The sequence below is a fragment of the Mytilus edulis genome, chromosome 1 (assembly GCF_963676685.1).
Source record: "Mytilus edulis chromosome 1, xbMytEdul2.2, whole genome shotgun sequence".
Classification (NCBI taxonomy): Eukaryota; Metazoa; Mollusca; class Bivalvia; order Mytilida; family Mytilidae; genus Mytilus; species Mytilus edulis.
Window position 1 is genome coordinate 101,879,463 of NC_092344.1, and position 17,815 is coordinate 101,897,277.

Consider the following 17,815-nt stretch of genomic DNA (forward strand, 5'->3'; position numbering starts at 1 on the left):
AGAGTTATCTTTCTTTGTTCAGAATAGTAGTTGAATCAACTTAATAAATCATTGTTTTATACAATATACAATGTATATTCACTTTTTCTACCAACTGATGAATTAAAACAATCTTTACCATTCAGTGATAACAAGCACTTTATTTTACATTTTAATATTTTATGATGTATTTAAATGAGTAGTTATTGTTGCAAACTCCATTAGAAATTTGAATTGAGATCAGTTTTGGAAAAAGGGAAAGGGGGATGTGAAAACAAATCGGGGTGGGGGGTTAAATTTTTCTCATTTCAGATTTCATAAATAAAAAGAAAATTTCTTCAAACATTTTTTTGAGAGGATTAATATTCAACAGCATAGTGAATTGCTTAAAGGCAAAAAAAATATTTTAAGTTCATTAGACCACATTCATTCTGTGTCAGAAACCTATGCTGTGTCAACTATTTAATCACAATCAAAATTTAGAGCTGAATACAGCTTAAATGTTGTGTCCATACTTGCCCCAACTGTTCAGGGTTCAACCTCTGCGGTCGTATATAGCTGCGCCCTGCGGAGCATCTGGTTTGTTTTTCATGCACACGTATAAAAATTGCGGTTTTTATCCAACGCAATCATATGTTTGAATTAACGTAGTTTTCAATTTAGACTTGTTTATATATATATATATAAACACAACAAAAAGTGTCTTTTCAAGAGATGCACAGAATTATATATTAAAAATTAAATACACAAAAAGAGTGTTAAAAGCAGCATTGTCTATAGCTGTTTCATCCATCTTGGGGCTTTTCAAGACCTATATAAAAATATATCTGCTACGAGAGAATCCCGCACCGGGTCCAGAAACCGTGTATACTAGTTCGGCGAACTAGACATCTACACTTATACTCCGTAGCATATATATAAAGGCGATACTGAGTTCACTGTGAGGGACAAAGAAGATAAAACATGCACATTTTAAGCTCTATATTTGAATTTCTCGGGCTCTCTCTATATATAAAGAGGTAACACTCATTAAAACATGATATTGGCAATTTATTATTGGTACCCAGGTATTCATTAAGTATAGGATTAAAAGACTTAAAATTATCTCTGAGACGCTACATATATTGACCCGTTCTTGACAACTTGAGTCTGTTGAGTTAAAACGCCGATCGAGCTATGCTGGTTTATAGACAAATATGGTATTGTAAACAACTAAATTGCCATATATGGTATTTGCGTAAAACGAAAGTAGCATTCAATCTAATCATATTTTATAGACCTACCTGTAATGTTTTAAAATAGACTTTACCAACAGCTTATACCTGTATGAATTATCACAGCAACTTGAAAGGATATATAGTCAGAAACTTTTTGCTCCAGAAGAAATGTCGTAAGTTCAAATTAATTTTATTTTATTTTATTTCAAGTATATTAAAATATAGGTAATTATATTCTCTGGTTTTAAATTGATAAAGAAAATTTTATATAAACCAACATTTTTTTTGACATGCAATTATCAACGAAAAAGAGAAATTTAAAAAATATTCGAGAACCTCTCAAGAGCTGAAGCAATCAATGCACTGTTCATTTTAAATACATGTTGTTTTATTTTATCTATATGCATTTATCATATTTGCTTTGTCATAAGGACTCTTATATGCGCCACTGAACGAGTACAGGCTGTGTCATTCAAAACATATAGGGTTTTTATTCGAATATGCAAAATTTAAACCGGCAAAATAATTCTGCAAGGTTTGTAGGAATGTAAATTCAACTTGCGTTTTAATGGAGCTCTATGTAACTAATGACAATTTACAAAGATTATTGCTATGTAAATTAAGTCTTTCACTTTTAAAACACTTTTAAGAGTTTACAAAATAAAATATTGATCTTTACTCAGTTTGTGGTACCATTAGTATTAATTTTAACGCAGCTGTTTTTTTTGGGTTGTTGCTTTGATTCTAAATGCATGTTATCTTTTGTAGTGCAGATGAAGATAAATGGCAGCCCTGTATTCATCAAATTCAAGGCACTGGGAAAGAGGTATAGTATTGGAAAAGCAAAGCATGATTGGTCAATCTTATTAAAACATAGTTCTCTGATTTCGGTATACTCCTATGATGCCTATGTATACGAGCACGCGAGTTAATATGGATAAAATTTTATTCAGATTGATAATAATATATTTTCCAAGCACACTAAGATTTTGCTGTGCCTGATCTTCTGCAATTTCAAGCTACACTTTAAATTGGATATGACTAATATTGGGTTCCATAAGAGATCATAAGACCATTTCATTTGTTCAGGTTTTCATTATCAATACATTGGAATGATTTCATGTGTAAAGGGCTGTAAAGGGGTTCTTTACATATACATTTTGATGCAATAGATTTTCCTTCATGTTGCATGTTATCAGACATTTACATTTTTTCTTTATTTCAGCGGCGAATAACTATAAGTTTGAGTGAAACTTTACAAAAGTTAGAAGTTGAGAAAGTGGCCTTAAGTATAAGTGGATTTCGTTACTGCTCTGATGTAAGTACACCAATGTACATTTCAAAGTCTTATCGTTTCCTTGTGTTTTTTCATACAGAGTCCATGAGCTCGTCTGCCTTATTTCAATAAAAAATCACAAGGTTCCAGTTTCTCCAAAAGAGACTTGAACAACCACATATATAATTTTTCAAAAAAACCACCCCAGTATACTATGAAGCTGCAGAGGGAAATATAGCCCTGATTTGCGTGAATATATATAGTATTGACAAGAGAAACAACAACGAAAGAATAATGCAATATCCAATTAGATTATCATCTCAACAAAAGTTGTTAGTCGACTTTTAACCCATGTAGAACCTTTATTACACAAACAAAAAAAAACGTTATTTAACACACTTGTATTTTTAATTATTCCATATTGTAGTTTTACAGATCATTGTTAACAGTTGGGCTGAACAAAATCAGTGGAACATCACAGAAACAAGTTTTTATAGCCATAGAAAAGATGCTTTTTGAAGGTAAACTATCTTTTAATTTTGCTGCCATGTATCAATATTTTCCAGAAGCAATTTCTGTTTTTCCCCATACAATAAATTTTTCAGATTCTTCCAGTTGTCTCATCTAATCAATTCCTTCATTGTATCCGGTGACGTTTTGACTATAAAAGATAAAATGATTGTCGTTCATTATTAAATAATGTCTAGTCGCAAATATCTCATTTATATTCATAATGGCCATGATGAGTCCATAGAAGCAAAGTCTTATTAGTCTTCGAGTCTGGCTTTTAATAAGCCACAGAAATATATTGCAGAATTACAAGTATTCGTAGTAGCTACAACACTCCTGAATGTCTTTCTTTTTTAATTACACTGTGTCATTTTAAAAGCCACATGGTATTTTCTCTCCCTTAATTCACAGTTCGAATTTCTTTTTAAGAATTTAACATTTGAACAAAATCATGACAGATATTGCATTATTTTGAACGACCAAATCTTAAAAAAGGTGATTTTTCGGTACGTTTATTCTGATTGTATAATTCTAATAATTTAAAACTGGCTCCCAATGCAAACTGAGCTGAATTCATGAATGCATGATTGTAATATTCAGTATTATTCTTTTCCGAAACAAACCAGAAAGATTCCAGTCCCATGCATTTCACATATTACAAGTTCTGACACTTTTATTTTTCCAAAATAAACCAACTGTTCGAGGCAGGTTTTTCATTTAAAACAATTTGCTTTATTTTCAGCTTTATCTTCTGAAACAAATCTTATTTGTGTACGTAAACTGTTGAGGACTGCATTGTCATCTTTGGAAAAGGGAGAGGGGAATAGAATTGGTTGTAAACGGTTGTGGAACAAACATAAGGAGACAGTTAGCAATCTGTTATGTCGATTGGACATGTATGAAATTAAATCGGTTTGTATATTTACTATGCTTGGTCGGAGAGGGCAAAGGGTTGCAACTACCTTGGTGTGCTGAACAAAAATAACAACATTGCCACATTATAGTTTCGATACTTATATTTGGATAGATCTGCAGGGGCGGATCCAGGATTTTGGAAAGGGGGGGCGAAGTTTTTAAACGCCCTGAATGCCCGCGATTTCGCGGGTGTGTTCTGATGTTCTTGGGTCTAGAAAATGCTTTAAAGCAGCATCTAAAAATTGCTGACCTTTTTTGGGCTAAAAAACATAAAAAATAACTTAGCATAAAATGCACTTTTTAAACGGTTCCTGACTTGGGGCATGCATATTTTATAGTTGCTGTCAAGGGTTGGACATTTTTGATGCTGTATTCTCTCTATCATTTGTCTATCATAAGATTATAATATGGGTTCAAAGCTATGTACTGATATATGAAACGTCGCACGATACTGGTGTTACTTTGGTGAAATCGCGGACAAGACGTATTTATGTAATTGATTTATACACATTAAATTTGATATACTAAAGTGTTATATATCATGTTAGAGCTTTTTAATTCTTCTTTCCGAATATAACAATTTTGTATATGTTCCAGGCTGTTTTTATTATGTAAAAAACAATAAAACCCTCATTTTTTAAAATTATTTACTTGTCCCGCGTTACACTAAAAGTTTTGTGAAATTCTGAATATTGTAAAAAGCACACCAAAAAATTCGCCAAATGATATAAAAATTTGTCTCGAATAAGCACGTTATAACGGGTCAATGATGTTATGTCCGTTTTTTTTCTTCGGACAAAAGGATTTACGAAAAAAAGGGATCAAGCTGATACAAATTATGTGTCCCATGCACGAAAAGTTGATGTCATTTCTGTAATTTATGTTGAAAAAAGTGAATACCAAAGCAATCGCCATGTCGTAAGTAAATAATTTTTATAGTAGCATGTTGTACAAAGGTCTCGCTTTCCCCTCATGCAATAATCAAGGATTTAGAATTGTTTTTTCTTAAAAATCCAGTTGAATAGCAATGTCCGACATTTTGTCCCCTTCAAAACAAATTGACGTAGGGTTACGTTTTTCCGTTTTTTCATGATATTTATTTAATGCAGTGCTATTCGCTAAATAAAAAAAAACCATAAGGGATAAAAGTACAAAGAAATATCTTTATTTTAATATGAAATTATCATAGATCTAATCTAAAATATCGGATATCAGATAAAAAAATAATGTCCGATGCAATGTCCCCACATACGATTTTGACGTTTTGTAACAAAATGTATAGAACGTTACGTGTTAGTTGTTATGAAAATTAGCCGGGAAAAAAATGAAAAAGATAAAGCACTCAGATACTTACACAACTTAAAAAGGGAGATAGCACACGGTATTTGGACTTAGTTTAAACAATATTTATTCAGATAAATCAACATTAAACATATTATACAATGAAATAATATTAAGGATTCAGAATTTGGACTTATTTTTACTCATTTATCGGTAAAGAAAACTCTAAATGTTTAAGCAAAAGCTCTACCGATTCATGGGGGACAAGATAACCTCCGGGAACTGAAGTGTTTTCCGGCCTTTACTATGACCGTCAGGCCGATCTTCTTCAGTATAAACTAATAGAACAGAAAACAGCTATTATTCCCGCTGATGCCCTAGTATATATTTGTGCTGAACTCAATGACACTGACATTCTAACTGTACCAGAGTCAATCGACCTCGACATTCTAGAGTGTATCAATGTGCGCTGTTGCCGTGCATAGTGAATAAAAAGAAATTCATGGCTTTTATGATTAAAATGTAATTTATCAAATGCTGTCAATTTTATTTAAAGTTTAATTTATATTATATCTTAGAAAAACACTAAACTTTTAACATATTTCCTTTATAAATTAAATCCGTTAAAATTGAAGTCATCTGAATAACGTGCAATCTAACTTGAGATTTTTTTTATTTGAGTAGCGTCTTTAAGCGTGTAACGTTAGGTAACACCAGTATCGTGCGACGTTTCATATATATTTGATGTGTCAGTAAATAATTCTCGTTTGTTGTATGTTAAGTCAGTCAGGATTCTACTTCGTCAAAATTATCTCCCCATTACGCCAGTTAGTTTTCACAATCGTAGAAATGGAAGCCATTGCACAGGGACTCGGTTAGCAGATTAAAATTTTGTAAATCAATGTTTTTAATTTATTTTTTATTATTTCCTGTCTATTTGCATTACTATATTAACGTTTTTAACGTTGCCATCACGATTTCTTTCGTTTTCTGGCAATGTGCAGTTTACTATCCATATCCATATACTGAAAAAACCTATGGTCCCTGTGAGCCATTGTAGGGATGACGCGCTACCAATTTTGCTCTTGAAAACCGATAAATTTATCCGCGTAGCACCATTACGATCCTTTATGTCAGTTGTATTTTAAAAGACAAATGTATCTACTAGCTATTGAGCATCAGTTAATGATATTGTCTGTATTGATTCAACTTAAAACTATTGTCTGATCGGTTGTCAGGTGGAATTTTTAAAAATTCATAAACATTTAAAAAAATTCTAATTAAATATTTTGTGGAGGGGCAGACTAGATTTTTTTAGTGGTTGAAGACTATAAACCTTAGTTATCACACCCAAAAAAGCATTATTTTTCAAAGATATGCATTTTCATCATCCAACTTGAAAGACTGTCGTCAAGTACTTTTAGTAAAAAAAAAGCTATTCGAACACACCTACTCTGTTTTTATGATTCATTATATAGGTATTTCACTTGACCCATATATTTAATCTTTTAGTTCTCTGATTTTTTTATGTTATAAAGTCAACCTGTAGCTTTGATATATAAAAATGATAGTATCTGAAGCGAGATGATGTATGAAATATTCTTGCTTTGTACGTTTTCAAGACAAAATATTCAACTCAAACATGCCCTAACATAAAAAGGTGCACTCGATTTTCTCTTTTCGATACAATTGTTACCCATTTTTTGGAATTTTTTCTTGAGTCACATAATGGAAGGGCAGACACGAAAATTACTGAACTAATAGATTGATATGTTCTCCGTTCGTGGTAATTTTTTCAAAAAAATCAGAGGTTATGCATTTTCTACATCCAACTTGATAGATACCCATGTCGTCGACTAGATATCTAATTTTTCTGCTTTACTATAATATATATGTAGTAGATAAATTGAAACCTTATGCAAATGGTGTTTTTAAAATAGAACACTTCGTAATTGAGAAGAAAATTGTCATTTTATTTGTTTCTATTAACTTTTAAAGTTTTTGTTACTATAGTAAACATTACAGTAAGCATTTATCGCCTTCTCTAACAAAGCTTCGATTCTTTTGTTCTATTTCAACCGGGTTTCCACCTGAAGTTGGCATAACCTCACAGATTTCTTGTTGTAAGAAGATATACGCCGGGCTATTCGATGAAATTTACGATACGACCGACACGAGTTGAAAAAAACAAACAAGCTTTTTTTTATCCAAATGTTTTGTTGATATGCTAAACCCAACAATATTAAGGGAAGTGAGGGGTTCCAAATTAACCAAAAGCTACGAATGAGTCTGAAATGACAACGAATTTATAAACGACAGTCGACAAATGGAGACATAAAGGCCACACCCAGCAGACAGGTTTCAGTCTGGTCTTGAAAAAAGTATTCAATATATCAGATCGGTCAAATAACATTGCAGTCAGACATGCAAACCCCCGGCCCCAAAAAGGACCCGTTTTTTATTCATCATGTCCTGTTATTGCTTTATAATTCTGTTGGAAATTTTCGTTTCTAATAGCAAAAAGTGGACAAGATTACTGTTTTCAATCCAGATACGACCATATTTTTTGTTTAAGGCAAATTTCATTCAGATTTTTTCTCTCAAATATCTTTGACTGCCTCCTCAAACAAATGGTTCGTACCTTAAACTTAAAATCTATCTAATTTATAAAAGCTTATACTTACTGGGGATCATTATCACTATCTTATTTTAAAATAGACTAGGGCGTTTATGGTTAAACATAATTTCGGTAAATAATATTGCTGTGGAATTTTTTTTCTTCATTAGAGCGTAATAGAGTATAACTTTCTGTTTTGTGGAATTGTGAAATAGAAGTCAACACGTTCTTGCTCAATCTGTTTCGCTTTGAAGGTGTCATGATTGACATGCTCAGCCTATGCAATGTGTAACTGTAATTTGAATTTCAAAATTACTGAGTTACGTTTTTTCGACAAACTGGTCAACTCAACCATAGCGAATCACATGCATTTGATGCGACTGTCATGCAAATGAGAGGTTAAGTGCTATAAAACCAGATTCAATCCACCGTTTTCTACATTTGTTGAAAATGCCTGTACCAAGTCAGGAATATGACAGTTGTTGTCCATTCGTTTGATGTGTTCTGTCATTTAATTAGGAATTTCCATTTTGAATTTTCCTCGGAGTTCAGTATTTTCAGTTCTGATTTTACTTTTGACATAGTCAGAAAATACCAGCAAAAATTATCTTTATGAATAATGAATTGTCGCATAAAAATTAAGTCCACAGGAAATTGCAAAGTTCACGAAGTCTAGTCTGATTAATCATTTAACAAAAACAAAAAAGAAGGTCCAAGCCCTCTACGCCCCCTCTGAATCAGCCACTGGATCTTCACTTTAGGCTTATGTTTCCTATAAAGTAATACAGATTTTATATATCTGTTAATTTCTATTTTAATTACGACAGGACAATTATAATGAAATAAGCAGAACTTTCAGCATTGAATCCAATCTAATTCCTTATTGAATTTCAGAGAGAAGAAGATGGCAAGCCAATGTTTCTAGATCTACCAAAGGAATGCATTTACAACATTATTGCCAAACTGTCAAATCCTAAAGACATTCTAAACCTTGGACAAGCTTGTAGCTATCTTAATGTCATATGTGAAGATTCATTACTATGGCAACAGCTATGCTTCCTCCATTTTTCGGAAAAACAGGTTGCTTCACTTTTAACTGACGACTTGGATTACAGTGACACTAACTGGACACACATGTTTCATTTATGTAAAAGGTAGGTAAATATCCAGCTCCATGTATATTAAATAAACTCCTCATAGGTAACCAGGTTTAAAAATGTGCATGCCAGACATAGTTTTGCCTACAAAAGACTTATCAAAGGCGCTCAAATTAAAAAAAGTTAAAAAAAAAAAAAAAAAGCAAATAAAGTATGAGGTTATTGGGGACCCAAGCGTTTTATTGGAACCAGTAAATTTAAACGAAATCATTGTTTTTCCAGTCGGAAGGAGGACAATACATCTGCTTGTATCAATAGACTATCTACATCTATGCATGCAGGAGAAAGCAGCTCACAAGATTTCTTTAAAAGATGAATCGTCAAAACTAACCACTTTTGGAGACGGAATCTTCACAATTCATTTTTGTTGAAATTGTTCTCATCCTGAATATGCATGCATTATTTACCACAGAACCTGATATTATAATGTGTATAACATGTTTGTCCAGCTTCAATGAAGACTGTTATTTACAGAAATATTATATTTTCAAACAGGAGATTCAAATTAACATTTACTGAGGTGTATGGAGACGAGGTTGTTTTGTGTGATAATTGTAGGAAGTTATATTGGAGGGTAAGTAATTTATCACAATAACAATACACAAACCAAAACAGATCTATCCTTTATGATTAAAAAGACTTTTTTCAAATTTAATTTAAAAATTGACTGTTAATGACAGATCTTTGCCCGTTTCCATTACTTGGGATGAATAAGAGATTGTCATATTCAGGGATCTCCATGGCCTGTTTAACGATGGCGCTCCGCCATCGTTCAAATGTCTTGCGCCATCGTCAAATGACTTGCGCCATCGTTCAAATGTCTTGCGCCATCGTTAAATGACTTGCGCCATCGTTCAAAACTGTGATCGCTTTTATAGCCTGACTCTATTTTTTAGCAATTATAATCAAATGCATGTAATTGCATAACCTTCAGGCTTTCTTTATAGTATAATCCAGTTCTAACGCCTGAGGGATATCCGGATTAAGATCGCTAATCACTTGTACCTGAGCTTGTACAGGTATATCAACAAAGCAGACAGGAGAATATTATCTGAAGATAGACGATTCATTTGTCGAATTATTTAATTAAGTTTCCACGAATGCTTATGATAATTCAGATTGAATAAATATTATTTATAGTCCAGTTACAAAGTTTAACAAGTAGAACACGTGCTTTTATTTTGACTTACGCAATCAGCATCCCCCTTTTTAAGAAGTACAAAATAAGACGTAAAACAGTAATTATTATTTCATCGCAAATAACTCGAGTACTGCTGTATTGTTACGATAATATAGAATTACTTTAAAAGCTAAAAAGTAAAAACTTTTAATATTTCCTGTAAATAAATATCGTATCGTAATTCCGAATTCATTTCGAAGTTTACAATTTATTGTGTAGAAACCTGTTGTTGAAGACTGTGTGCTGGCATCTAGCTGGCATTTAGTTATTTTTGTTGTTGGGTTAAAATCTCTTGTGGCACATTACCAAACATCTCTTTTTTCATTAAAGTGTTTATATTGTATCAGATGTTCAATCCTTTGAAAGATTAGGTAGTTCACTGAAATATCATTCTGTTTTCTCAAAAAGTGAGTTTAAACATATACTTAACAGATATGCATAGATTATCATTGGTTTCATTTTTCTTTCAGATACAAGGACATCAATGTTTCAATCCAGATATGACTCCATCAAAGTCTTCAATAACACCCGAACAGTTTGTTAATATGTTCAAACTATGATGTATTTACATAGACACATCTGGGTTTTTACTTGAGTGAATATGGCTTTTCTACAACAAGCTATTCACATGTAGTTAAACAGACCATCTGTAATGTTGAAATGGACAGCACTAATTCTCCATGAGATAAGTACTTTGATAGAGGAGTGATAATCAATGGCTGATAGTACTTTTCATTCTACATCACTCAATTTCTGAAAGGAGTAGGTCCGGTAAGGACCGATTTTGGCCTCAAATTTCAGTTTCATCTGACGAAAGATTTTGAACACTTTTTAAACACTTAAGTGTCTATTTCATATGATGCAATTAATTTATGTGAAAGATTTTAACTTATTTAGTCATTAAAAACGATCCGATTCAGGCTCAAATATGAGAAATCTACCAAATATGCGAAAAAATGTCACTTTTCAGATGGTTTTTGTCAAAAACGAAAGTGGCCGCATCCGTGTTCATCCTCAATCTTTATATATGTTATGTATTATCATAAAATACAACTGACATTTCAATATTTTGGATGAACACGTATGCGGCCACTTTCGTTTTACACGGAAACCGTCTAAAATTTAACTAAAATGCTGGAATTGTGAAGATTTCAGTAATTTAGCATGAATTAATGGTGCTAGTTCTCAATATATGTGTATTGTATTGTCAAAAAGAGCCCATATTTATGTAGCAGAACCTTTCTACTATCCAATAATTGAATCGAGCGCACCTAAGCATGTAAACAGCGGAGGTTAGTACAGTGCAGAGAAATGTCAATTAATTAACTTTCAAAATACGTCTTGACATCAAAAAGTAAAAATTTATATCCATATCATAACCAATGCCACCTAGACGTAAGAAACGAAAACGTAAAAGCAGTACACCAAAGAAACTAGAACATACAAGTTTTAATTTGTGCGAAAGCCTATATTTTGACCCGGATAATATGGCGGACAGTAGTAACATAAGTAACAATGAAAACAGTGAACAACATGAACAAAATGATTCTGTAGATAAACATTGTGATCCCGTAGATCTAACTAGTAGTTCACAGATTACACAAATTAATACAGTCAATCAAAACCAAAATACAGCAATGCAACAAGATGCATCACCTCCACCGATGCCGCCACCCCCCTTTTTCTTGAACCAATCAATGACGCCGCCTCCACTAAACCAACAAATGCTCGGATTTCCAACAGCAGCACCAGCCCCACCTTGGGTATACCAAATCCTAATGATGTTAAACAATATCTCAAATTCTTTAAGTGGTATGTCAACCGAGGTGAAAAGTCTATCTGTGCGTGTAGCTAAGCTCGAAAACTCTAAGGATAATTTCTCCAAAGATACGGTAGAAAATGTTAAAACGGTAAATTCAAAAGTAGAAGATTTGAAACGTGAAAACGATGCAATAAAGATAGAAAACAAAAAACTTTTTGACACAATTACAGATCTTCGATGTCTAGGATACATTGACAACTTATTGTTTCACGGAATTCCTGAGACCGAGGATGATACGTCCGAAAATTGTATTGATACTGTAGCGAGTATTTGTGATGACAAACTAGAACTAAATGATATTAAACATACAATTACAAAAGCACATCGCCTTGGACAAAAGAAAGCGGGACAGGCAAGACCTATCATTGTTCGATTTAATGACTCAAATGCTCGAAGTCAAGTTCGATCGAATAGTTACAAGTTAAAAAATACTAATGTTGGAATTAGCCAACAGTATCCAAAAGACGTAAACGACCGCCGGAAACGCCTTGTACCGTTGTATAAGGAAGCGAAATTGCAAAAAAAGAAAGCCGTTCTTATAAATGACAAACTTTATGTAGACGGGGTAGAGTTTTTGCGGAAGAATCCGTGAATGACAACAGTGGCGACACTGAAGTCAAAGGCGTGTGGAACTAGGAACGACTAGAGAATGACAAAACTGTTTCCTCCACCAAAATCTTATCTTGGAACATAAACGGTGGTCTAGGTGAAAAACTTGAAAACGAACAATTTGTTAACTTTCTGAATACATATGATATAGTGTTTTTAAGTGAATGTTGGGTGAAGAAACAATTCAATTTTACCATGGACCAATTCTGTTGTCCAGTCATTGTACCACGTATGCGTTCGAAAAGTACTCAAGGTGGGGGAATGGTTTTCCTGTATAAAAAACATTTAGAACAGAAAATCTCTGTATGTGAAATTATAAAAGACTCTATAATAGTTATAAAAATCGACAGATCAATTTTTTTGAAAAATGATGAAGATAGATACCTAGTATTTGTATATATTCCGCCGTATAAATCAGTTTTCTACAAACAATACGATGTAAATGATTTATTTGAAGATCTGGAATCCGTCTTAGAAAATTACTCAACAAAAGGAATTAGTTTTATTTGTGGGGACACTAATAGTCGGACAAGCACGTATGACGATTTCATAAAAGAAGACAACTTGCCGGAATCTCTTGTTGACCTTACTTCATATTCAGCCGATTCACAACTTTCTCTAAGAGTAAATCCTGACTTGAAAACTAACACGTGGGGTTTAAAATTACTTTCTTTGTGCAAATCATCCGGATTCCGAATTGTTAATGGACGCCATAGCGAAGGCTACGCAAATGGTTTTACATACTGTGGTGCAAACGGAACTAGTGTAAATGACTATCTTATTACACAGGAACAAAATTTTGAAATGATTCGTAAATTTATTGTATGTAGTTTTACGACATTTTCGGACCACGCCCCATTACACTTCGAATTTGACTCCGTACAAGCAACAACAGTAAATAGCAGATCTGCTGGTATACCAGAAAATGACGTATTAACAGTAATTAAGTGGAAAGACGAAAATAAATTCGAGATTCGTGAGGCTTTCCGTGTGAATTATGATCAACTTAACTCGTGCTTTGAAAATCGTGACTTATCATCAGATGCCGATATAGACACTTGTGTGGAAAGTTTTTCGGACGCGGTTGTGGCTATTGCTGAACCATTTTGTAAAGTTACTACAAGACATAAATCTGGGCACAAAAACGCAAAGCTGAATTTTGATAAACCGTGGTTTTCAGATGAGTTGAAAACTTTACGTCGAAATTACATCAGGGCATTGAAATCGTTTAACAGCAACAGTTCTACAAATAATCATAAAACATTAAATGAGTGCAAGAAAACATACAAATTGAAGGAACGTTATCTGAAACGCCAATACATGAAACAAGAAGGTGATATGCTTAGTGTAATCCGCAAAACAAACCCAAAATTATTTTATGCAAAGTTTAAGCCAAAAAAGAAAACACTTAAAAGTAATCTGAAATTAGACGATTTCTATGAACACTTCAAAAATCTTGGATTGGAAATGAATTTGGATTCGGACAATGCATCAACTGAAGAAGGTAATTGTTGTGTTTTCGATGAACTAGATGCTGAAATAACAAGCAATGAAGTTGAGAATGTTATTAATCTATTGAAGCGAAGTAAAAGTCATGGTCTTGACCTCTTGCTTAACGAATATTTCATCGAACTTTGCGACTTTTTGCTTCCATTTATAGTAAAGTTATTTAACGCTGTTCTCGAGAATGGACACTTTCCAAAGTCTTGGTGCGAAGCAATAGTCATACCGGTTTATAAAAATAAAGGGAACATAGACTTTACAAATAATTACAGAGGAATAAGCCTCTTGAGCAATTTAGCCAAATTGTTTACAGCTGTCTTAAACCAAAGACTACTAAAGTGGGCATGTGAAAACGACATTATCAGCGACGCACAATTTGGATTTAGACAAAGTCATGGCACGGGAGATGCAATTTTTGTATTGCATTCTCTTATAAATAGGACATTATCTGACAAGAAACGACTGTACTGCTGTTTTGTGGACTACAAGAGAGCGTTTGATAGTATTAATCGTACAAAACTCTGGATGAAGCTTTCACGTGTAGGAATCCGTGGGAAGTTATTGACAGTTGTGCGCTCTATGTACGAAGTAACAAAGTCTTGTGTTCGTTTCAACGGTTCGTACTCTGAATTCTTCGAATGTCAAATCGGTTTACCACAAGGCGAGGTTTTGTCGCCTATATTCTTCTCTCTATATGTGAATGACTGTGAAATGTCCTTTTTAATCGATGGATGTATTCCGCTTGAGATGCGAGATTTAAGTCTTTTTCTTCTAATGTATGCCGATGATATGGTGCTATTTTCGGAAACCGTTCAAGGTCTGCAGTCAATGCTGAATTCTTTAAAACTATATACCGTGAAAAACGATTTAACAGTTAACATTGACAAAACTAAGGTAGTTGTGTTCCGAAACGGAGGTGTTATTAAGGATGATGAGAGATGGTTCTACAATAATGAGAGTTTAGAGACGGTCAATGACTTTTGTTACTTAGGATTTAATTTAAAATTCAACGGAAAATTTCTATTTACACAGAAGAAGTTGGCAGAACAAGGTCGAAAATCAATGTTTGCCATGTTATCTACGTTAAGAAATTATAATCTAAATACTCAAACTATCCTGTCTCTATTTGATGTGTACGTAGGTAGTGTAATTTCTTATGCATGCGAAGTATGGGGATTTTATAAAGGTGATGATGTCGAAAAAGTCCATTTGCATTTTTGCAAAAGACAACTTGGTGTTAAACAGTCTACAAATTCTGCAATGATATACATGGAACTAGGAAGATTTCCAATGATCGTTAAAAGGAAAATACAAATTTTTAAATATTGGTTCAAAATTATGTCAACAAATAACTGTATTTTAAGCTCCGTATACAAAGAAATGTGTATCGATATTGACAGAAAACGATCAAAGTCTGTAAATTGGGCAAAGTTAATCAGAGATGAACTTAACAACATTGGACTTGGAGATATGTGGATTAAACAATCAGACCTCGTATTTGAGATTGACTTCCCTCTTATTAAACAACGACTTTTAGATATTAAAAAACAGGAAATGTATTCGTTACTTGATAACAGTAGCAAGTGCCGTATCTATAAATACATTATCAACAGTTTTGATTTACAGTTTTATTTGACAAAATATATTCCTATTGTGTACCGAAGAGCTCTTTCAAAAATAAGACTTTCTTCTCATTCTTTAGCAGTGGAAACTGGACGCTACCAAAACATTGAGCTGTCACGTCGTATTTGTTCCATTTGCCGTCAGTGTATTGAAGACGAATTCCATTTCATCTTAGTGTGTCCGAAATATAAGGAACTTAGAGTAAAATTTATAAAGAAATACTACTGGTCTAGACCAAGTGTGTTTAAATTTATTGAACTTTTAAGTTTAAAGAATATCAAACAGTTAACCAATTTAGGAAAATACATTTTTAATGCATTTAAAATCAGAGACAATATTACATGAACATTCTCTGTCTGTTTACTTGTTTACTATGAAAATTTGTATTTACACCGATGAACTGTAAAGTTCAAGGTAATAAAGAATTTGAATTTGAATTTGACTAAAAGTTTACATTTTAGCAATTTTGTAAAACTGCTATATTTTGGGGCCAAAAAGGGGTCTTACTGGACCTACTCCTTTCCAGAACTATCAATATGTACTTTTCATGTACTTTGTATATATATCTATTTGTTTGTGTGTTGGTGTTCATCACAACTTTCAGTACCTTTGGCTTTATCATGATAGACAGTTCCAATTGGTGGAGAAAACAAGAGTACAAGGAGAGAACCACAGATCTATGGTAGAAAAACTGGCATTTCTGATCAATTAAAAACGACCACACTTCATTATGAGCAGGGTTGAAAGTCATAACCTCAATGTTGACAAACTACTTAGACTGCTTGACCACCAAACCCATCATTAATATCCCTTTAAGCTCTTCACTACAGTTTTGAACAAAATTTTCATTGGAAAAAGACAATGGAAAATCCAATTGTGAACTTTCCATTTCTAAGTAGCAACATTCCAGCAGCACCTGCATACAGGGTATATATCTCCCAACTGATACGATATTCCCGTGCTTGCATTTCCTATCATGATTTTCTTGATAGAGGGTTGCTGCTCACAAGGAAGCTATTAAACCAAGAGTTCCAAATGGTAAAGTTGAAATCATCCCTTCGTAAATTTCACGGACGCCATCACAAGTTGGTTGACCGTTATGGAATAACCGTTTCACAAATGATATCGGATATGTTCCTTACGTCGTTACTACAATCCCCTTCCCTTTCATGAATGTGACCTACCGAATTAGACTATTTACCGGATTTGTTATCACATTAGCAACAAGACGGGTGCCACATGTGGAGCAGGATCTGCTTACCCTTCCGGAGCACCTGAGATCACCCTTAGTTTTTTGGTGGGGTTCGTGTTGTTTATTCTTTAGTTTTCTATGTTGTGTCGTGTGTGCTCTTGTTTGTTTGTCCTTTTCATTTTTAGCCATGGCGTTGTCAGTTTGTTTTAGATTGTTTTATAAGTTTGACTGTCCCTTTGGTATCTTTCGTCCCTCTTTTATATGCTGCAAAACATCAATAATAATTTATTTTTAAATGTCTGATAAAACATTTCATAAAATATTAACATTAACTTGCAATTTGACTGAGACCTCCTTAAAATTACATAATTCAAGTAAAATTGTCAATATTTAGCTAAATCAGGAAAGAAGCGTTTACAATTTTTTTTTATCATCAAGTAAGACAATCACAAATACATATCAGGTGTAAAATAATTTTTTCTCTCTTTGTTATAGCATTGAATCAAGTCATAACTGTGTTCATTTTTTTAAATTTGACTGCATTTATGGTCATTTAAGGATCTAATCTTTCCGTTTGTATTTATAAATTAGAACTGGTGGTTATTGAGTAATAATTGCGTACTGATGATAAAGGGATTCCAATAAAATGAAGCATTGCAGACAGAGAAGTGAAAATCTGCTAGCTATTATTGTAAGAACTATGATTACATGGATTATTGTAGTAAAACTTCACAACATTACATGTGAATTTCTTATCATTTTTTCTTACCTACCGAGGCTTTAGGTTTTTTTAGTGTGTTATTAAATCTTTTACAGAATATGATTTTATTTTTCTTTATTTTAGTTGTTAGATATGCAATCATTTGGAGATTCCGTATATCGTCAAGTTATTGGAATTCCAATGGGGACTAACTGTGCACCACTTATTGCGGAC

The 17,815-nt window shown here is 33.1% G+C and overlaps 1 protein-coding gene across 1 annotated transcript; it reads left to right on the forward strand.

The window, feature by feature from the left end:
• The first annotated feature begins 830 nt into the window (after positions 1–830).
• On the forward strand, positions 831–17,699 carry LOC139516382 (F-box only protein 32-like). The gene is made up of 9 exons (XM_071306454.1): positions 831–1,369; positions 1,965–2,022; positions 2,422–2,514; positions 2,900–2,993; positions 3,725–3,894; positions 8,690–8,949; positions 9,448–9,526; positions 10,603–10,881; positions 16,232–17,699. The coding sequence occupies exons 1-8, from the start codon at positions 1,365–1,367 to the stop codon at positions 10,690–10,692; spliced, it is 849 nt and encodes a 282-aa protein (XP_071162555.1). The 5' UTR covers positions 831–1,364; the 3' UTR covers positions 10,693–10,881; positions 16,232–17,699.
• The last annotated feature ends 116 nt before the right edge of the window (positions 17,700–17,815 follow it).